This window comes from Saccostrea echinata, unplaced genomic scaffold (assembly GCF_033153115.1).
Source record: "Saccostrea echinata isolate AGI-Se365-2 ecotype Australia unplaced genomic scaffold, CSIRO_AGI_Sech_v1 ptg000009l, whole genome shotgun sequence".
Lineage (NCBI taxonomy): Eukaryota > Metazoa > Mollusca > Bivalvia > Ostreida > Ostreidae > Saccostrea > Saccostrea echinata.
In genome coordinates, this window is record NW_026889758.1 from 46,850,813 (window position 1) to 46,874,328 (window position 23,516).

Sequence of the window (23,516 nt, forward strand, 5' to 3'; positions counted from 1 at the left end):
TGTGGAAGGTAACGGAGGATGGTGTTTCCAGTATAATCCTTTTGGAAATGACTTGAATTGCTTATATCACAATTTTTTAGTCTTTATTTTTAAAAGCAGTTTAGAAATAGCAAGATAACAATAATTATAAATATTTTTTTGTAAATTACAAAGCAGATATTTGAGGAACTTGTTGTCTGACCTAAAAAATCTTCTTTCAAGAACCACCAGGCCAGAAAAACTGAAACTTATATAGAAGCATCCTGGGATAGTGTAGATTCTAAATTGTTCAAATCATGATCCCTGGGGATAGGGTAGGGCCAAGTTTTACATTGAAATATATATGAAAAATCTTTAAAAATCTTCTTCTCAAGAACCACTGGGCCAGAAAAACTGAAACTTGTGGGGAAGCTTTCTGAAAGTGAAGATTCTCAATTTTTCAAGTCATGACCCCTGGGGTAGGATGTGGCCACAACAGGCATTACAAAGAGGAAAATCTGTTGAAGAACAGCAGGGCCAAAGTTACTCAGGTGAGTGTTGTGGCCCATGAGCCTCTTGTTAAAATTTCACTGGGCCAATTTCAACCAAACTTACCACAAAGCATCCTTGGGTGAAGGGGATTCAAGTTTGTTCAATTGAAGGGCCATACCTCTTGAAAGGGGTGATAAACAAGAAAAAAGTAAATAGGGTGTGTGTCTTTAAAAAAATTTCATCTTAATAACCATGGGGCCAGAAAACAGTTGACATATCAATGCTTAGTGACATAGGGTAGATTCAGGTTTGTTCAAATCATGACTCCCAAGGGTAGGATTGACCACAATAGAGAATCAAAGATAAAATGGGAAAATTGAAAAATTCTTTTAAAAATTCTTTTTCTCAAGAACAGCAGGGGCATGATTAATATGCAAGCATTTTCAAGTAAAATAAAGTTTGATCAAGTCATGGCCTCCAGGGATAGTTTGAGACCAAAATAAATGATGGAAATTTACATGTAAATATATAGGAAATCTTTATAAAAATATCTTCTCAAGAACAGCAGGGCCTAATGGTAAGTCATACTAATGTGCAAGCATCCTCAGGAAGTGTAGATGCAAGTTTGTTTCAATCATAGCCCCTAGGGGTAGGGTGGGGTTACAACAGAAGATTAAAGTTTTATATAGAAGTTGTTAAAAGTCTTCTTCTAAAAGACAGCTGCAAAATAAGGGCTAGAATCAGCCATATTAATATGCAATCATCCTATAGTAGTTTAGATTCAAGTTTCTACAAACTGTGACCCCTTGAGATAGGGTGGGGCCATAATAGGAGATTAAAGTTCTCCTTAAGAACAGCTGGGCCATAAAAAGTGATATTAATATACAAGCATTCTTTGGTAGTGCAGATTCAAGCTTGTTCAAATCATAGTCCATAGAGGTAGGGTGTGTCATAACAGGGGATCAAAATTTTACATTGGAATATACATGTACAGGGGAAAAAATCTTAAAAAAAATATTTTTACTTTGTTATGGTGGTCCACAGTATGGGGTACAAAATTTTCATTAGAATATATATTGGGAAAAAAATCCATGAAAAATTTTTTAAAGAACAGCAGGGCCAAGGTGACTTGTGTGAGCTGTGTAGTTCATGGGCATCTTGTTTACATGTATTTCAATGATTGGTGTTGCTGTGGTCATTAAAATAAGAATAATCTTTAAAATTATTAAAAATGTTACTTTGATATACGTCCAGTATTTTAGCTCACCTGAGCTGAAAGCTCAAGTGAGCTTTTCTGATCACATTTTGTCTGTAGTCAGTCTGCCTGCCTAGCTGTCTGTCCGTCTGTAAACTTTTCACATTTTCGACTTCTTCTCCAGAACCATTTGGCCAATTTTAACCAAACTTGCCACAAAGCATTCTTGGGTGAAGGGGATTCAAGTTTTTTCACATGAAGGGCCATACCCTTATTCAAGGGGAGATAATTCAGAAATAGTGAAAATTTGGTGACATGTTTTAAAAATCTTCTTTTCAAGAACCACTGAACCAAATAAGTTGAAACTTATAGGAAACCTTCTTTACATAGTGTAGATTCAAGTTTGTTCAAATGATGACCCCTGGGGGTAGGGTGGGGCCACAATGGGTTATCAAATTTTTACATAGAAATATATAGGAAAAAACTTTTAAAATCTTCTCAAGAACAGAAAAAACATGTTTAGTCATTTTGATATGGAAGCTTCCTCAGGTAGTATAGATTTAAGTTTGTTCAAATGATGACCCTCGGGGTAGGGAAAGGCCACAATGGGGGATCAAATTTTTACAAAGGAATATATAGGATCTGTAAAAATCTTCTGCTCAAGAACAGCAAGGCGTTTGTTATATTGATATGGAAGCATCCTCAGGTAGTTTAAAATTCAAGCCCCCACCCTTTATGTAAACTTCAATACTAAACTGATTTGTGCTTTTTCCTAGCCAATGTGCTCAGGTGAATGATGTGGACCATGGGCCTCTTATTTGTTTTGATTTCATTATCACCTAGCTAGTATATGAAGGTAGAAAAATCTTGGTATCAGAATTTGATTTAAATGTGTGATGTTGGGGGGCGAATAATCAATAATAATCTCAAAGTGCTCTAAATGACAAATCCATTTGTTGAAAAGTGCTCTAAACGACAAATCCATTTGTTGAAATCAAAAACCAATAAACACAATTATATATATATTTATACTGTAGTATTATTTTGTACATGTACCAAGTTTGACAAGTCCAGTCATTCTACAGAAGGTTTGAGAACTAATTGCAACAGTTTATATTTTAATGCAGATTTATAGATTAACAATTGGTAACTCATGAATAAAAGGTTTAGAAAAATTCATAGAGGGGAAAGTTAAGAAATTAATAGGTTAAAATTAGGGGATCAAAATGAATTTAGAGTGACCAGTTTGCACACCATACATTCTCAGTGTTAGCTTCCTATGGCAGACAACATGCTGGTTGCACAACAGTATTAAATTTTGCTATATATTCTTGCCAAAAATGCGCAACTTTGAGTAGGTGGTCTTAATTTAAAACAAACTTTTTAGAGGTTTCCTTTTCAGATCTTGCAAAACAATTCTTTATAAAGATTTTAGTACCAAAAAATACATAGCCATTCAGCAAGGCATGCAAGTTTGTTTCAGTTGAAGTTGAGCAGGTGCTTGAAAATCAAGTTCAGGTCCTAATCACTCCCCACTCAAATACAGTATACAGAAAAATCAGCACATCCACCTTTAATTATAATGAATCTTGTCAATGCAGGAAGTTTACATATAGTTTTTCATCTCATAAAAAAATTCAGCTCCAGTCTCGAGCCAAAATGCCCGAATCAGGAGTCTTGGGAGATTCAGGAATTATTTTGAGTCAGCCATGTTTTGACGTGAACCTCAACTGAAATACTTTTATGACACTTGCAATTAAAATTTTTGCTTGCCAGGATAACACTATTTTCCCAATCTGTAATGAATATGTAATGAATGTAATAAAACAAGTTTCATAAAAATCCGTCTCAAGTTAGGAAAAATATTGGCGACAGTCTGTGACTGTGGTGTTTGCAGTGAACACGGATTTCTAGAAATATGGCAAAAGTTGAACTATATGTAATGATCTTGTGTGTTGAACTTTTGTTGTTTTTTCGTCTCAAATTTTAAATTAATGCATACTGATTCACATAAGGATTATAAACTGTGTAAAATAAGTTTGCTTTTTATAACAGGGCCAAAGAAGTGATCTTTGTCAGAAGGAAGGGGGGTGGGGTTAAAAAGAGCATTGAAATAATATACAGTTATGGACTCATTCGGTGGTGAATATGATTTGTTATTCACCAGAAAAATATCAATTTTGACCCAGGCAAGCGAGGTCAATATTGATATTTTCTAGTGAATAACAAACCATATTCACCATTGAAAGAGTCCATAATTGTGTTATTATATAGTCAGGATTTGAATGAATCAGACACTGAAGGCTGCAAGATGATTCCAGTTTCATTAACTACATGTAACTATACTGTTGTAGAAAAATAAAAAAAATGTCCAGATTACAACTTATAACTTCCGTGTTTCCCTTTCACTGTGTGTAAGACATCGAAATGTTTAAGCAAGGTGAGGCAGAGGACAAGATAAGAGTTGCAAGCCTTCTGCATGGAAGTGCCCAGTATTTTCGGGTGTCATCATTATGTGTAATGTCATTCGGAACATTAAATGTGAAAGGGAAAAAATCCCAAATTTTCTCTTCATATTAACGGTAGTTCTGTGTATAACAAGATAACTATATCTAGCTGATTCTGATGGATGAAGATTAGCATTTTAACAAATGACCTAGACAACCAAATTTCACAATATTTTTATTAAAAGACCAGGAATTCTTTTTTAATACAGAACATTCATAAAGTCAGAGGTACCATTATTGCACTTCCGTCCCAGCAGGTGCACACCAACAAAATTTACCCTTAGATGCGGGTGATTTCATCGAAATATTTACAAATTGAGGGCACATAAAAATTAAATAGAAATATGAAAAGGAAGAAGAATGTGTAACAAATTTATTGATGTATGCGTAATCCATGTTATCTTATGCTTTAGATAAAAAATCATGCAAAGTTTAAGCAGGTGAGGCAGACGACAAGAAAAGAGTTCCAAGCCTTCTCTCTTTTTATGTATCGGTTGAAAACGATATATTCAAAAACAAATTATAGAAAGAAAAGGATTAAGTTATCGATAACGTAGTACATATTAGAATACAACAATAGGAAAAAGATTTAAAACAGTACTGCCAAGTGCTTTTGTGAACAGTAACAAGCTTCCTATATCAAAGATACAAATACAATGTATTGAGCTTTTTTTCTGTAATGACTGTACCATTTGTACAAGAGTTGCATCATGTTTAAATAATAAATTCAAATGGATTGTTTTGACAGAAGTACTTAATTGATCTTTTAAAAGGTTTTAAAAATTTAAACCCATTCTTTAAAACCCAGTTTCTCCCTAAGGATTTTTTTTTCCATTTACCATATCACTCAGGCAGTAATTTTTTGCAATAATAAAATGCCTGAGGTGGCACTTATTTAATGGGAACTGCTACCAGAGATGTTTCCATGAACAACCTTTAAAGATTGAACAATAGCATTTGGAACACTTTCTCTAAATTTGAGGAACATTGAAAAAAGGAAAGTGGAATTGATTGTCCTAGTCTTTGTTAAGGTTCAATATTCAAAGTACCTAAAATTCCCAAATTATACTGTATGTTCCATGACAGCCAACACACATAGCAACCAGTATTTTTTTTCTTCAGTTTATTAAGTTTAATATCCTACTTAATATATGTATTTCGAATTGATATAGCAGTTTTTTACTTTACATTTTCATTTGATTCTGTTTACTTCATTTCATCAAAGTGAATAAAATACTTCCCAATAATGACCTCAATATTTTATTTTTCCCATGTTTGAATTTTTCTAACCTTTTTCTTATTTATTCAAATCATCTTATTGATTAATAAAAAGTTTATAAATCTTGCAATTAGTTATTTTAGTTTGACGGAAAATTTTATAATATATATGACTGGACTGTAGGAGCAGTAGGATTTTGAAAAATTGACTATAGATAAACGGACTGACCGATTTCAATAAAAAATGATACAGAAGAGAGTGAGTATACAAATTTACTTTTTTGATATGAACAAACAATATTCCTCCTATAAGTTTGTTCTGATTTTGAATAAAACTTGGAACATAGGTATACCCAGCCATGGTACAAAGCTACAGTCTCATAAGAGATTTTCTGGTTAACTAGAAAACAAAGCAAACAATGCATAAACAAGACTCTATAAACTTTTATTATTAAGCATTATCCTTTATGGCTAAGATATGAAATAGTAATTTGATATCAGGATAAGCAATCAATCAATCAATCTTTTCATATGAAATTTAATGTAGTACAAATCGAATTAACATAAATTAGCAAATTCTATGCTGCTCCTTTATAACCTTTCCTTGAGTTTATAATAAAGAAAGATTTATGAATGCAATGACAGGCACATCTAAAAATATTGTATCTAGTCCTTAGTAAGTGTATCCATGTCAGTTGAATTTCAAGGTGGTGTTATGTCAGACTTTCTCTTTTTTCTCTTTTTTTAGCTCACCAGAGCTAAATGCTCAAGTGAGCTTTTATGATCTAAGGGTGTCCGGCACCTGTCTGTCTGTCTGTTGTGTGTTGTTTGTAAACATTTTAGCTTAGAATCATCAAGCTTTGTCAGTTGATTCACCTTGGGGTCTCAGAGTATATTAAGCATCTAGAGTGTTCCAAGGAATGTGTGTGTCGCCTACTTTGTTGCTTCATTAAAGATGAAAATAAATCTAAGAGTGGTTAGCTTCTTACTTTCTATTAGCATGATATTTTATGCATTTGTCTGCAAAGAAAAAATGGCATCTATGGATAGTTTATGAATGCCATAGAATCTGACAATCAAATAAAATATGGTTCCCTAACCCTCAAATGAATAATTAAATTGAAATTATTAGAAATAACTAGTATTTTTTTAATATGTATTTCCAACAATCCTTGAAAAGAGATTTCAGTCTGTCTTTACTGCAATTGTCAGTCTACATGATCCACTGTGGAATACTGATTCCGATGTATTTTCTTACTATTTATATTAAATATAAGTTTGTGTGGTAACTGAATATCATACAGTTTCAAAGTACACTATCATGAGCTCAGAAACATATATAAATGCTATTTATCGAAATCCTGTCTCTCAAAATTCAAAAGTCAGAAGTTAAATGAATAATTGCCCGTGGTATTTTTTTGTAAAGTAGTTCAAAGTCAAGTGGATTGTAATGCTGGTATTTTTCACAATGTCTTAACCAAACAGTGCACATACTAAATAGCATAGACTTACCTCTTAAATGTAAAAAATATGCTGTATATCGGCACAATGAACTATTTTGAAAATTTGGTCAAAGGTCAAGAATCATGAGGTAGGTAACTATGCATCTTCGCTAGCCAAGGGTTTCCGATCCGAAATCTAATCTACTGTAGAGTAGATTTCGGATCGGAAACCCTTGGCTAGCGAAGATGGTAACTATGGTAATTTACAAAAGCCATAGTGCCAAGCAATATATCAAATCCATAACTTTTACAGATCTTGAGATATAGGGTGTGACAGATGGACAGACAGACAGACTGACGCTGGGTAAGGTGATTCTTAAATGCTGCTTTGCTCTGTAGGCGACACAGAAAGTAGGTCACTGTGATCTTCTTTTGGCATTTTATGTCTTTATCTAAATATTTAAGAAAATAAGGGGCTTAGAATCATCAAATAAATTTTGTCAGTTGATGTATCTTTGGTTTTCAGAGTGTGTTAACCAAAATGAAAGCCATGCTGACCTACTTTTGGAATTTCAAGGCTTTATCCTTATTTATAGGATACTAAGAGGCTTAAAATTGAAGAGATAGGTTGTACAATTTCTCACAAGAGTATTTCTAGGCCATTGAGCCTCTTGTATTTATAATGACATTAAAGCATCCACAGGATGTATAGATTCAAATTATTTTATATCATGATCTCTTGGGGTTAGGGTGGGCTACAATATAGTGTAGGAATTTTTCAAGTGAATAAAGTGCAAACATTTTTTTTTCATTTTCTGTTAACAGGCCCATGATGACTCAGGTGAGCATTGTGGCCCATGGATCTATTTTTTTTTTTAATTAATTAGATGAGGAAGCATTGCCTGACTGAACATTGCTTGTTACTAGGTCACTAGAACAATGAAATCATATTCATAATAAAGATAGATACTTCAATCTTGTAATGGTAATTGGCCATTAAACATAAACCATGTATATATGATAGGGATGGCATTTGTAACTGGCTACTTGGTAGGAGCAATGGTAATCGGAAAAAAATCTGCTATAAAAATAAATTTTATCAAGGTAAAATAAATTGATTGAACATTTTATTTGCATTTTCCCCACTGATTGAACATTTTATTTGCATTTTCCCCACTTGTGATTTGTGTTGATCTATTCTTCATTATCTTTCAATATTTTTCCTGGGGGTAAATGACTGGTATCTAATGTTGAAAATAAAATAGGTAATCTTATACAATACAATTTTCTCACTGACCTGGAAACATATTTTATTAGTGTTTAGAGGGACTGTATAACTAAAAGGATGATCATTCATCATCATTAAAACTTTGAACCAAAATTTTTTATACATTGAAATTGTTACTTTCTAATCTATAGAGTCAAAATATGGTTTATTGTTATTCAGAAATATAGATTAAATCCTGACTTTTCCATTGTTTCATTGACTTTTCCATTGTTTCAGAAATTTTTCATGAGAGCTTCAAGGCAACAGAAAATGAAATACACTTGCCTCAAGGACAAAAATTGTAAAATAACGAGAGAGAGTCGAGTCCAATGTCAGTACTGCAGATTCCAGAAATGTTTGTCCTTTAACATGTGTATTCCAAGTTAGTATAATGCTAAAAATGTACAGCTAAGCTTGTTTGATTAATATTGTAACCAAATACAATCAAATTTTGGTATCTTGAACTCTGATATCTTGAATACCGTGGATATGTCGAAGTGATTTGGAAGTTCAACCCCTTATTGTTTTAGTATTTTACCCTTAATATCTCAAATCCTTGGATATCTTGAAGTTTTTTCTCTCTCCCATTGAGTTCAAGATAACGAGATTTGACTGTAATGATAAATTTTAATGTCTTCATTGTGGTTTGCAGGTCAAAAAGAGAGTTTGGACAGAAAAGAGAATGGTATCAGTAACATTCCTTGTCAGGTGTGCAGTGCTTCATCCTCAGGGTTCCATTTTGGTGCTATAACGTGTGAAGGATGTAAGGTATGAGGCATGCAGATAAATGTTATTGGTGTAACCTCAGATCACAAGGACATAGAAGTCAATCTCAGTATACTGTAAACCAATTTTTAGCATACTTCTACTATGGCGAAATGAGCTTATGCTATACCCTGGCAGGTGTCATGTTAGTGTTGGCGTCCTGGTTATAGTTTTAGAAGCAGGTCCATTCCCAAGTAACTATAAGCCCTATACCTAGACCAAACTTGCATGGATGATGCATCTAGGGATGGACACTACCAGACTTGCTTCGGATGCTGCACAGATATGACCTACATTTTCCAGATGAGTGACCAGGTTAAAGTTTGGAGCAAGTCCATTCCAAAGTAATTTTAAGTCCTACTTAAACCAAACTTGGATATTGATCTTGGGATGCTCACTAACTAGAAAAAGATATGGTGTGAGATTTGCCTTACTTATAGATAACATTTGTTGAGCTTCATATTCTTTGATTACCTGTGTTTATTTGAATATGAAAAATATCTGTGAGTATTGCAACCCCTTTTTACTTGTGAATATTTCTCACTGCAAAGAGTTTAGCCAGTATTTATGCATAATGTTTCCTCAGGTGCATAAGTTAATAATCGTGGATGGATTTCATACCAAAAAATTGTGAATAAAAGGTGTTTTGAATAAAAAAGTTGGTTTGTAGTATGTGTAGTAAATAACAAAATTACTTCAATTGCTTCTCCAATGGAGTTAATGTGTTCAATCTGATTAGCTATATTGAGGATGTACCATCATTCTGCCTCTGTTCATCTCTGACAGGTTGACATTTTATGTAAAATGAAAAAAATTCTCAACGATATCATTGATTAAAGCGAATGATAATCAGTTTTACACAAGCAGTTTATTTTCATCTCAAAGCACCAATTCAACATGTTGCAGATAATTTAGCATAAAACTGAAATCACACCAATGCAACAGTGTGCAAAGTTTTGTCAACATGAACATGATGCAGGATATATTCTATGGCATAATTAGCAAATGGACTTGATTAATATTTACCGTATCATTTCAGTGTTTGAAACTCCCTGTAAAATAAGCTAGACATGGAGAGCTTTATTGCTAGTAAAAGTTGTCAGCCCTGCCAAAGATCTACTAGCCCAAGAAATTAATTGCCTTTTAAAATAAAATATTGCAAATGAAAACCATATATAATTTGTTACATCGTATGCCTAGCGTTTCATGGCTGGAAATTAAGTGACAACCTTAAAAAGTTTTGTAACGTTTCCAAAAGATGACACAGCTCTTCTGTGACTAGGACTGAGTCAGCTTAACTTCTAGCCCGATTATAAAGACTGATGAGTTCTACCACTTGGCTTGTTACACTTTGCGACAAGTACAATTAGTCCATTTGAGACAGATCTATCAATGCAATTTCTTTTTATTTATGGAATTTAAAACATGCACAGCTGGTTGTGGATGCAAGCAGATTTGTTTCCTCTAGGCAAAATATATGCATCTCAGGCTGTTGGGAACATGGTTATTTTAAACACTGATCAGTTATTCTATTTGTTTGGCCTAATGTGTTCTGATAGTTATACCATGCAGCTTGTCAGACAAATAATTGAAATGCCCCGCCATGAATATGGCCGGGGCATATAGTGTTGTCATGTCCGTCTTCCGTCCTTCTGTCTGTCCTTCCGTCGTGCTTTGCGTTTAGCTCAGTTCAAGCTCAGTTTCAAAGAAACTATCCGAGATATTTTCATCAAACTTCATATGTTGATAGATATTGATGAGAGCTATGCAACTGCATCAACGTTTTTTTTACCTTGACCTTTCTTTTGACCTTGACCTCACTCTTCTTAAATTATTGGTTAGCTCAGTTTTAAAGAAACCATTCAAGATATTTTTATCAAACTTCATATGCTTATACATACTGATGAAAGCTATTCAACTGCATCAACTTTTTTTACCTTGACCTCACTTTTCTTAAATTAGTGGTTAGCTCAGTTTTAAAGAAATCATTCAGGATAGTGTTATCAAACTTTATATGCTGATGCATACTGATGAGAGCTGTTCAACTGCATCAACATTTTTGACCTTGATCTTTCCTTTGACCTTGACCTCACTTTTCTTAAATTAGTGTCAAACTTCATATGCTGATATATACTGATGTAGCAATTCAACTGCATCAACATTTTTGACCTTGACCTTTCATTTGACCTCACTTTTATCAATTTGTGTTTAACTCAGTTTTAAAGAAACCATTCATAATATTTTTATCAAACTTCATATGCTAATACGTACTGATGTAAGCTTTTCAACTGCATCAACATTTTTTTACCTTGACCTTTCCTTTGACATTAACTTCATTTATTTTAAATTAGTGTTTAGCTCAGTTTTAAATAAACCATTTAAAATATTTTTAATCAAACTTAATATGCTGATACGTATTTGTGAAAACTGCATCAAAAATGTTTGACCATGAACTTTCCTGTGACCTTGACTTCACTTTTTTTAAATTTGCATTTTGCTTAGTTTTAAAGAAACCATTTAAGATACATTTATGTAAGCTTATGCACTTATACATAATTTGGTGAGAATTTATCATCTATATCCAACTTTTTAGATTTCAATTTTATAGAAACTATTCAAGATATTCTCATCAAATTTCATACACTAATACAAATTTTCATGTTGCATTACTAATACATGTATACCCTCGGTAGTGCATTCATGTCTATGCACATATTTCTTTTTTTTAGGTCACCTGAGTCACTCAGGTGACCTATTGCTATCCATTCTCGTCCGTCGGCATGCGGTGTGCGTCGTGTGTTAACATTTGAACATTTTTAGCTTCTTCTCTGAAACCACTTAACCAATTTCAACCAAATTTGTCATATAGCATCTATGGTTGAAGGAGAACAAAAATTGTGAATTTCATGGTCCCTGCCCCCCTGGGGCCTGAGGGGTGGGGCTAAAACCACCAAAAATAATGCAATCTTTAAAAATCTTCTTCTTTACTCCTGGACATCAAACAGTCAAACTGTTGGCATCATTGTAATAAGCATTGAGCCCTCTAATAAAATTGTGAAATTCGTGGCCCCAGGATCAGGGGTTCTGGTGCTAGGGCAGGGCTATATAGATCATATAGTGAAAGTGCATTATTTCTTTGAAAATCTTCTTCTCTGCTCCTGGGTATTAAATAAAGTAACTAAGTACATAGTTATGATGAGCAAGAGTGCCTCTTCCAAAATCGTGAATTTCATGGCCCCAGGGTCAGGGGTTCTGGTGTTAGGGCGGGACTCTATTGATTATATAGTGAAAATGCATTAATTCTTTGAAAATCTTTTTCTCTGCTCCTGGGCATTAAATAAACTAACTAAGTACATAGTTATGCTGAGCAAGAGTGCCTCTTCCAAAATTGTGAATTTCATGGCCCCAGGGTCTGGGGTTCTGGTGTTAGGGCAGGGCTCTATTGATTATATAGTGAAAATGCATTAATTCTTTGAAAATCTTCTTCTCTGCTCCTGGGTAATAAATAAACTAACTAAGTACATAGTTATGATGAGCAAGAGTGCCTCTTCCAAAATTGTGAATTTCATGGCCCCAGGGTCAGGGGTTCTGGTGTTAGGGCAGGGCTCTATTGACTATATAGTGAAAATGCATTAATTCTTTGAAAATCTTCTTCTTTGCTCCTGGGTATTTAATAATGTAACTAAGTACGTAGTAATGATGAGCAAGAGTGCCTCTTTTAAAATCGTGAATTTCATGGCCCCAGGGTCAGGGGTTCTGGTGTTAGGGCAGGGCTCTATTGATTATATAGTGAAAATGCATTAATTCTTCGAAAATCTTCTTCTCTGCTCCTGGATATTAAATAAACTAACTAAGAACATAGTTATGATGATTGTGAATTTCATTGCCCCAGGGTCAGGGGTTCTGGTGTTAGGGCGGGGCTCTTGATTATATAGTGAAGATGCATAAATTCTTTCAAAATCTTCTTCTCTGCTCCTTGGTATTATTCAAACAAAGGAAGTGCATGGTTATAATAAGGAAGAATGCCTCTTCCAAATCTTGAAATTCATGGCTCCTGGGTCAGGGGTTAGGTGAAGAGTGAAGGGGGGGGGGGACTCTATTGATTATATATTGAAAATGCATAATTTCTTTCAAAATATTTTTTCTACTACTGTTTATAAAGCAAAGAAACAAGTATATAGTTATGATGAGCAAGGGTGCTTCTTCCAGAATTGTGAGTTCATGGCCCCTGAGTCAGATGTCTGGTATAAGGATGGAGCTTTATTTATTTAATAATTTAGTGAAAATGCATTTCTTTGAAAATTTTCTATGCTTCTGGGCATATTCGAGGCAAACAGAGTAGAAGTTTTAATATGCAAAGGTATTTTTACCAGAATTTTGAACACTTGGACCATTTAGTCAAGTGTTCTGGTCCTGGCCAGGGCTCTATTAACTTGTATTCCGCTGGAAGTTATTCCTTTTTGCCATTCACCTTTGAAAATTAATCTCTGTAAACAATGTATTTGAAAGGTTAATAGAATACGAGAATTATGCCAGAATATTTATTGTAAAATACAAAAAGTACAGTAAAACTTGTTGAATCCGGATGTTGTGCATTCCGGCATGTTGTTCAGTCCGGCGTAATATTTTAGTCCCCTGAATTTCCTTTATAATTTATGTTTAATAAATGTTGTTCAATCCAGATCTTGCCTATTCTGTAAACCGACCGCTATTTAAAGAACTAACTGCTCATAATTAGTACAAATTATCTCCTCTAATCCGGCCACTTATTTTTACCTGTGCCCGCTGGTCATTAGAGAAGTCTCGCGTGGGGTAATTATTGTCCCATTAATGATCTATCCTGTATCGACAGTTTAGATTTTAACAAACGTGATAAAAAAATCATTAATGGCTCAAGTAAGGCGAGGAAATTAACTCGCAAAAGAACGAGTAATAGTGATGGTTTTGTGTAGCATGTCTGTAGAAAAACTTGGAGACTTGTTCATGACCTCCTTTCTACTTTCGTTTTGTGTGCACGACATGTAATTCGAATTACTTCCCTTTGTGTCGCTAGTTTACAACGACCATAACGACAGAAGATTTTGGTTCAATATTCATTATAACATTTGAAGTGTCTTAATATTCAATCATATTAATTTTAAAATAAAGAAATTAATTAGGAATCTGTCCCTAACAAAATAATATTTACAACAACGATGAGGTTTTGGAGTGTGTTTAAAACATTTAACGATTTTCAAATTTAATAAATGACCAAGAGATATTATATTTCGTAACTGAATAAAAAACTTAAACAGAAATGAAAATTCTGAAGAACAAACAGAGTTTAAAACAAACAGAAATAGACGATTTTTTTTTCAAGTGAAATGTAAAAAATGACACATTTGATCAAGTATTTATTTACCACTCTATGTTTATGTAATTTTTAACTTGCTATAATGGTTCAATTTTCTCCAATCCGGATGTTGTCTAATCCGGCCAAAAATTTTGGAACCACTAGTCGCTGGATTAGACAAGTTTTACTGTACTTTCAGAGCTAATGCTATGGCCATTTGTGCGGCATGCGTAAACTTTTTAGAATATGGGCCATAACTCAAGAACCCCTTTGGCCGATTATTGTCAAGTTTGTCACAGGGTATCCTTGGCCCAAGGGCTCCCATTTATACTGAAAGTAGGGTTTTGACCCTTAAACAAGGGGAGATAATTAGGAAAATAGAAACAAAAGTACTGGTTGCTAAAAAATCTTCTTCTCAAGAACCGCTTGGCAAATTATCACCAAACTTACAAAAAGGATGAGGATATGTTGTAGATTAAAAATTATTCAAGGCATCACCCTGGGGCAAATGGCGTGGTCTCAAGGTCACTTCAAAGTTGACCAAAAATTACATTTTATTAAAATGTTGATATTTTGCTTACTATAAGGACTATGATCATCAAATCTTGTCAGTTGATGCATCTGATTACCTCATATCATGTTGACTCAAAAGTAGGTCACGGTGACCTACTTTTTAAATTTTGCCATTCTTTTTCAAAATGATTTAGAGGCATTTTTTGAAAAATTTAAGGCCTATGATCATCGAAATTTGTCAGTTGACGCATCTTGGGTCCTCGGAGTATGTCGACTAAAAAGTAGGTCACCTTGACCTACTTTTTGAATTTTATGGCTAATCTTTTTCAAAACAACTAAGGTCATTAATTGGAATACTGAGAGGTTTAGAATCATTAAATCTTGTAATATGATGCATCTTGGGGCCATAAAACATATTTATTAAAAAGTAGGTCACAGTGACCTACTTTTTGAACTTTGCAGGCATTTGATTTCAAAGCGTTTTAGAGGCATAATTTGAACATTTTAAGGCCTATGATTATAAAACTTTATAAGTTGATGCATCTTGGATCCTCGAAAAACATCAACTGAAAAGTAGGTCACCGTAATCTACTTTTGAAATTTCATGGCTATTTTTAAATATTTAGGATATTATTTGGCTTAGAATTATCAAAATTCGTCAGTTGATGTATCTTGGGCTCAGAGTAGGTCGACTGAAAAGTGGGTCACCATAATTAAATATTTCAGGTACTAATTGGCTTAGAATCATCAAACTTTGTCAGTTGATGCATCTTGGGTCTTCAGAGTACATGTACTGAAAAGTAGGTCACCGTGACCTACTTTTGAAAATTTATGGCTTTAATTAAATATTTCTGCTACAAATTGGCTTAGAATCATCAAACTTTGTCAGTTGATGCATCTTGGGTCCTCGGAGTATGACAACTGAAAAGTAGGTCACTGTGACCTACTTTTGAAATTTTATGGCTGTATTTAATATTTTTTGGTACTATTTGACTTTGAATCATCAGACTTTGTCAGTTGATACATCTTTGGTTCTCAGAGTACGTCAGTGTGACTGTGTCACTGTGACCTACTTTTCAATTTATATGGCTATAATGAAATATTTCGGGTACTAATAAGCTTAGAATCATCAAACTTTGTCAGTCTATGCATCTTGGGTCCTCAGAGTAAGTTGACTGAAATGTAGGTCACTGTGACTTACTTTTGAAATTTTTTGGCTTTATTGAAATATATCAGGTACTTATTGGCTTAGAATCATCAAACTTTGTCAGTCTATGCATCTTGGGTCCTCAAAGTATGTCATCTAAAAAGTAGGTCACTGTGACCTATTTTTGAAATTTTATGGTTATAATTTTAAAAATATTTTAGATATTAATTGGCTTAGAATCATCAAACTTAGTTGATGCATCTTGGGTCCTCAGAGAAGTGAAAAGTAGGTCATCATGACCTACTCTAAGGTAATAATTGGCTAAAAATCATCTTGGGTTCTTAGAGTGTTTCATCTAAAATGTAGGTCATGATGACCTACCTTTGGAATTTCAAGGCTTTATCTAAATTCATGTATACAGGATACTTATAGGCTTCAAATAGAAGTGATAGGTTGTACATTTTATCAGAAGAGCGATTCAACATCCTTGGGCCTCTTGTAATGATCAGGTAGACTTGGAAATAATAGATGAATAAAATTGAGACAAAAATCTCTTATCTTTTAAAAAGTTCTTCAAAAGCCAAGAGAGGCCAATGTGAGAAGTAATAATATGGAATTAAAAAGTAGACATTTTGTTAAATAGTCTGCATGGTAATAGTGATAAATGAGACAGATAGATACTAGACTTATTATTTTGTTGATGCTAATCATACTATATTTCTTGTTTTGGGGCAACAGAGCTTCATTTATCAGTTTATGGATCCTCTAAATTGTTGTATTGTACTCAGGTGACCGATAAGGCCCTTGGGCCTCTTGTTTAATAAGAAAGCCTTCACAGCAATACTTGCAAGGCACTAAGAAAAAGTTTTCAGATTGGGAAGGTCACATGGTGAGAAGGGGAGTGGTTTACACCTAAGTATCTTTACAAGCAAGCAATCAGAAGTCTCTGTTGAGACTGAAGCTCTACTACACTGTACCTATTACTGTGTTTAACAATTTGCCCTTTACCAAAAGTTTGAAATTCACATGTCCTGGGACAGGGGCTTAGGCCCTAAGCTATGATCACTTTGTGAGAATAAAAAAAATCTTTATATTAGTTTGGCAAAACTTTTCTTGTGTGCATGCTTGTACACAAAACCTACAAATGAAACTTGTGGTCTTAGATGGTTATACATGATAACGAGTCATCCTTTTTGCTGAAACAGGTACGACTGTAAATTAAAATTCTCAAACCTTACCATTAGAAAGAACAATTATCAAAAGGATTATGCTTATTATTATTATATAATGCTTTAGTTTTTCACTTGCATATTTTATCAATTCTTTTCAGGGATTTTTCAGACGTATAGCGAAAGAAAATGGAAGAAAACAATTCCATTGCCCAAAATCTCGTAATTGTGAAGTCACGACAGGAACAAGAAACACATGCAGGGCCTGTCGCTACCAAAAGTGTCTTGATATTGGAATGTCTGTAGAAGGTAAATGAAAATTGATTATGATAGATTTATTGTTAAATTTGTTTGTACTGTTTCAGGTTTGCATGACTTGTATTAGGTCACCTAGGTAACTTGGTTGACATGCTATTTATTCCTGTTTGGCACATGCAAAGTTTGATGTGTGTAAGCTTTTGAATGTATTAGCATTTTATGCCTCCCTTTCCACCTGTTGGTCAGTAGATGTGTTGCTTGGTTGGAAGACCAAGTGTTGTCCACTCAATATCTCGAGAGCCCTTTGCTTGACAGACATCAAATTTGGCACACTGCTATCCCCTAAAACGTAAATATTCCCTGTTCATTTTGAGGTCATAAGAAAGATACTGTCTGCTCAATATCCATCAGTATTTAAACATAATCTAAACTAAAGATGGGTATTCGTTACTATGATGCTGTAAATTTTCAAAGATTAGTGTTGAACTGTTTTTCAATTTTTAGCTCTACTGGTCAACGACCAGAAGAGCTCATCAGGGGCAGATCTAGAGGAATCGAGGTCTGAGGGTCTATTTTCAGAGTTATTGAATTTATATGTAAAAGTAATCAATGACCTTGGACCCCCCCCCCCTCCCTTCCAGGAAACACCGACCTCTCTTAAAACAGGAGAGTCATGTAAGGTACTGTAAAATCGCGTATTTTAGTGGGGTCAAATTTTGTGGTTTAAGGAAAAAATCTTTGTTTGCGGGGATTTGATTTCGTGGATGAAGAAGTGTTAAGTTATTATTTATTTGAAATTTTACATTTCTTGGAGGATATGAATTTGTGGGTTCGAAAATGAATTCAAAAATACACCTCCCCTTCAAAAATTTGTGATTTCACAGTATTTGAGGAAAGTTGACTTAGGAAAATGTCTTCTCCTCACCCCTCCCTCTCCCCATAACTAGATGAAGTCCAGTGCAAGTGTGGGAAATAAAATTGATGCCAATATTGACACAGCAATACCATGTTTTTCCAAGTCATTGGTACTGACAATTTAATGATAGTTGTTTCCCAATAAAGCTAAATGAAAAAAAAAGATGTGTGGTTCCTCAATTTACCAACCATCTCTATTTTATATTCCCCAGGGCTGTCCCTAAGAATTAAAATAGCAGGGGACATTAAAAAAGTAGAAGGGGATCTCAGGTTCCTCTAACAGGGGATTGAGAGGGAATAACAGAGTACCCGGGGGATTATGTCAATGTTGGCGGGGAAATTCCCCGGCCCCTGGGTCTAAGTGACAACCCCTGATTCCCCATCCTAAACTTTTTTTCCATCTCCAACTTTTACATATTGTCAAGAGCAATCCAACTCTGTCAATAATTTTCTGACCTTGACTTTCCTATACCCTTCAGCTTTACTTTTGAAGATTATTTTTTATATTCTCTTCCTACCATTTTAGTCCAATTTCGGTAAAACAGGGTACACAAGTAGACTACACTAAGACACATACATTTTTAATTCTGTTTATTGTTTTTTTGATTTCAAAGAATGGTGTTGCCTTGATTAAACAAAATTTTAAAAATCTGTGAAATTCTTTCAAAGACACTCCTTGTAAGTTTTAGTTAAATTTCAAAAAAAATTGCCACACAGAGACTAAACCAAGCATCATGATTTATTTATAAGTGTTGCCATAGTTTCAAGTCCAAGAGCTACCTTTCCTTTGTTATAAGAACAAACCAGTACAATCTGATTTTTAAAAAATTAGTCATTCCAAATTCGATACTGCTTCTCAAACATCTAACAACATCCCATTCAGGGTCACATCAGCACGACCTTTCAATTATGAATAAACATGAAAATTTTGGCCAATCAGTTTCAAGCATATGTACAGGATTCTAAAAACAGTTCCACAGCTACATCTTAGTAGTCTGTCTTACATTGGTTTAAGTTAATTGTGGTATAAATTGAAGAATAGTCTGCCCATCCACCTTTCTTCCTTGAATAATGTAAACAAAAATGCACAAATGATACAAGATATCCCACAAGTCACATTCATACATAGCATAGCTTTTGCCATAATTTGTTTACTAGAAAATTCCTCAGGCTGTTAAGGCTGGCTGTGAAGAAGAAACACATGCGAACTACAAGCCAAGATTTCGGCAGCAGCGATTTCATTGGCTAATCGAAAGATCCCTCTGACATGACCTCGAATGGGATCTTGTTAGATGTTTGAGAAGAAGTAGTGGATTCAGAACATCTAATTTTGATATGATTGAAACCAGTAGAGGTTCAATCTCACCAGAGACTTCTAGTTTAATTGACTTAAACTGATTTTAAATGTTTTCAATCTCTAATTTCAGCCAGCAGAATAGGACGACAGCCGAATTCAGTAAAGCATGCCATTAACCTTGAACTTCAAAAAGGAAAGAGTTTAAACTCTGCCAGCATAAGCAGTAGTAAGATCATAGACTTCAAGCGTTTAAATAACCCAGATATGGACTTCTTCACCTCACCTTCTTCAGACTCTTGTTTAGAAAACTCAGGAAATGATCCAGAAGAGATGTATGACCATGAATCAAAGCAGAGTATTGAATCAACTGAAAGTAATTTAGGACAAAGTATAAAAGTTAAGGATGAACCTGAAGATAGTGATGTTAAGTGGAGCAGAAGTTGTTGTTTGCAAGAAAAATCAGATGGTTGTAACAGTAATTGGTTTCTGAATTGTGAGGTTAATACATCTTCAAAGATTGAGCGGTTTTACAGAATGAAAAGGAATATTGAAGACATCGACACAGCATTACAAAAAGTTGGATCTGTAAGTTTATTGTAAAAATTGCACCTTTATTACCTGCATGGCAACAGCAGTATGTAGCCACTCAACTCCATCTGACCACCAGTCTGTCATTCAAAGGGGGTTTCTGTATCTCCAAAATTTCTAATTCCACATTATAAGCTTATATCTGTCTGTCCTTCCATCCATCCAAAACACTTGGGGGTACCCATCTGCAACTCCTCCTATATCACTGAATAAAATTTAATGAGACCATTCACAGATTCACAGACATTCTTTATTATATAGTGCCACTGTGCACCTCCTATTTTATTTTTTGATTAGACACATTTCAGGAATTTTATGTAAAGTCTGCCCATCTGTGGTCAGCTGACCAAATTGTCTGTTTCACTTGGACATTTAAACTATGAATGATGAGTAGTTGTGTGCATGATTCTTGCAGATTACATACCAAATATGCCCTCCTTTCTTATGAATTTTATTTGTTTTAGTCGTGTAGAAAAAAAGCATGTTGAATTGAAAGAAGAAAGGTAATGATGTCATATTCTTTTTTTTTTTACAGAGAGATGGATATGATGAAATTTTTGGACAAGGTTTTGGTAGCAAAACTGCTGTTTGGAAAATATTAAATGATTTATTCAACTATAACGCATCACAGATTGTAGTTGCATTAAAAATGTTTCCAGGTAAGGACAATTTTTTATTTAACATTTCCAGTTAAAGAGTAAAAGCATTAATGACTTGAAATTTTTAACTGTAACTCTGGAGAGCAGATTTTGAAGTGCAGATTGAAAATATTAAATGAAAGATAAACTTCATGAAACTGGATAATTTAAGTAATTTACACACAGATAATATACATTCCTACAACATATCAGAAGTTGGAGGTCAATATCATCTTTGATTTTGAGCAATTTTGATTTCTATCATTTTTTTTTCATTGAACTTGAAATATTATTACCCTATTTCGCATACACAGTATCATTTTTTTTTAATAATTAATAGGCTATAACCTTTAATAAACAAGATTAAGGTTATGACAGCAAAGTACTGTATGTATACTTAAAAAAGCGGGCTTCATATTTTAGCAGCTTTGGTGCAGACAACGATGCTCTAATTCATGAATACCGCTAAGAAATCAGTTATAAATACAATACACGGCTCGGACATGTGTAGCGCTAATTCATGATTTCACCAACAACTCCATACCCAGTGATTGTGCTAAATTTTGAATGTGCCAATTTATGTACACGTACAGTATATGAATCTTGAGAAATCTACTGTGAATAATTTAATACCATCATCCTTTAGAGGCAATGCTTGGCCTTTACATACTTAAGGTTTTACTAGTATTTACTAGTAATTTAGGAAACCTATATCTTTTATCCTGGCATTTATTTATTCTTATGACTGTTAAATCATTATTTTCATGAGGGTTAAATTTTCATTGTTTTTGTGGAATGAAGAGATCCATGAATTCATATCCCCCCACTACGTAAAAAAAAAAATTTCATACCACAGTATAATGTTTTTTCTTTAACCACAGTTTCAAATCCCGATCACTAATTATTTTTCCTCAAGCCATGAAAATTTGACTCCACAAAAATAAATAGATGATTTTACAGTATTTTGTCTTTAGAACCTCTCTACCAAAATGAAAACTCTCCTATCATTCATTTCCTTAAGAGTATGAATGTTTTCAGAAAAATTAACTTATATAAAAAATAGTAATTTTCCTTACAGCCTTCAGAATTCTGGATCTGGATGACAGAATTGCTTTGGTCCAAGATTCCTTATACTCTGTGGGGATCTTAAATCTGTCACGTAGATTCAATCTCGAGACAAAGGATTACAATTTCTTTGGCTGCACAAAGTATGAAGAAAAGATACTCCTAGATTACTTCCCACAATTCAAAGCTGTTTCAGAAGATCTTTTGTATGTTGGAAATCTAATGCAGACAGTAGCATTTGATGAAATAGAAATAACCTGCCTTACTGGATTACTGACCTTCAATGCAGGTAAAAAATCGATAGATAAAAGAATTGGCACTTCTCTGTAGACCTATATAGTAACTCATAACATGTTCATGAGTACTGTACACTGTAATTTATCAGTTGAATAATATTGATACATGTATTTTCACAGATGTTATTTTTACACCATGAAAAATAAGTATTATTTTTACAATGTTAATAACTTGATGTTCTTTTTCTATTATTAATTCTTCATATTTTTACATGTACCATTAAAACTACCCTGATAAAGTTAATGAAATTTTATACATTTTAAAAAAAGTGATTTTTGGTTTGATATGTATTTTTGCACGCCAGTCTAATACGTGATACAAGTTTTTGGACTGGTCTTTGATATGGAGTATTGTATCGCACATATATATTGTTCAGTAAAGAGACAGCAAATAAGGGCAGATTAAAGGGGTCAAAATAGGATTATATAGCAACAAATTATTTTGAATTTTCTAATCAAAAAGAGCAGGAACATGGTTAATAAATTAATATGCAACACCCCCACATGTTTTAAATTCATATTTGTTCAAGTCATGGGCACAAGTGTGGCACTTAAGTGATGAGTCCAAACTTTACATAGGGATACTTTGATAAAGTCTTTAAAGTTTTTTTTCAAGGATGACACACTTTCATGAATTCAAGTTGGTAATCAAACTTCACCACTTCTGTACAGTTCTTGGCCCCTAGAGTACAAGGACAAGGGTGGATCATATATATAGACATTCTCAATAACAAAGCTGTGATTTGTAAACTTGATATCATTTAGTTTAGTTTGCCATAGGTAAGTGCATAAAATCTTTTAAACATGTTCCTGCAAGGTTTTCATATTGTTAAGATGCCTCTGCTTGAAATTTTATTTTGTACAAAACTGCTTATCCTACAGATGGCATTTATCAGGACGAGCTTTAGATATGCTAGAAAAGATTGGTGTCTCCCCCTAATTTGTATTTAAATATTCATCTATTAAATTAAGAGCCATTATTTTGATTTCTTGACATTTAAAAAAAAATTATGAAACCTACTGTATTTATGCATCAGTCAGTCCTAAGGGCAGGAAAATTTACAGTAATGCATATAATTGGAGATTATTGGTTGTTCAATATGTTGCAGATGCACTGAATCTAAAGAAAAGAGAAAGTGTGGAAGAGGCACAGAAGAATTTAATGACATTCCTAGAAGAATATGAGGAAAGTATGTAAAAATTGCACATTATATTACATTTAATTAAAATTCTCAGGACATTATGGAATTTCTCAATTGTAAGCTCACATGAACCAAAGGTTCAATTGAGCTTTTCTGATCACCAATTTTCCACCATCTGTCTAGCTGTCTGTCCATCTGTTACTTTTTACATTTTTGACTTCTTCTCCAGAATCACTGGACCAATTTCCACCAAACTTAAAACCATTCTTGGGTGAGAGAAATTTAAGTTAAATAAAGTGCCATGTCCTCTTT

The 23,516-nt window shown here is 33.8% G+C and overlaps 1 protein-coding gene across 1 annotated transcript in view; it reads left to right on the top strand.

Annotated features, from left to right (window-relative positions):
* LOC133182921 (probable nuclear hormone receptor HR3) overlaps positions 1-23,516 on the top strand; it is a 47,995-nt gene that overhangs the window by 14,083 nt on the left and 10,396 nt on the right. The window contains exons 4-10 of the mRNA XM_061317780.1: positions 8,317-8,461; positions 8,732-8,847; positions 17,167-17,314; positions 19,606-20,060; positions 20,599-20,722; positions 21,780-22,055; positions 23,172-23,252. Of these exons, the coding sequence (XP_061173764.1) occupies positions 8,317-8,461; positions 8,732-8,847; positions 17,167-17,314; positions 19,606-20,060; positions 20,599-20,722; positions 21,780-22,055; positions 23,172-23,252 (1,345 nt within the window). The remainder of the gene's footprint in view (positions 1-8,316; positions 8,462-8,731; positions 8,848-17,166; positions 17,315-19,605; positions 20,061-20,598; positions 20,723-21,779; positions 22,056-23,171; positions 23,253-23,516) is intronic.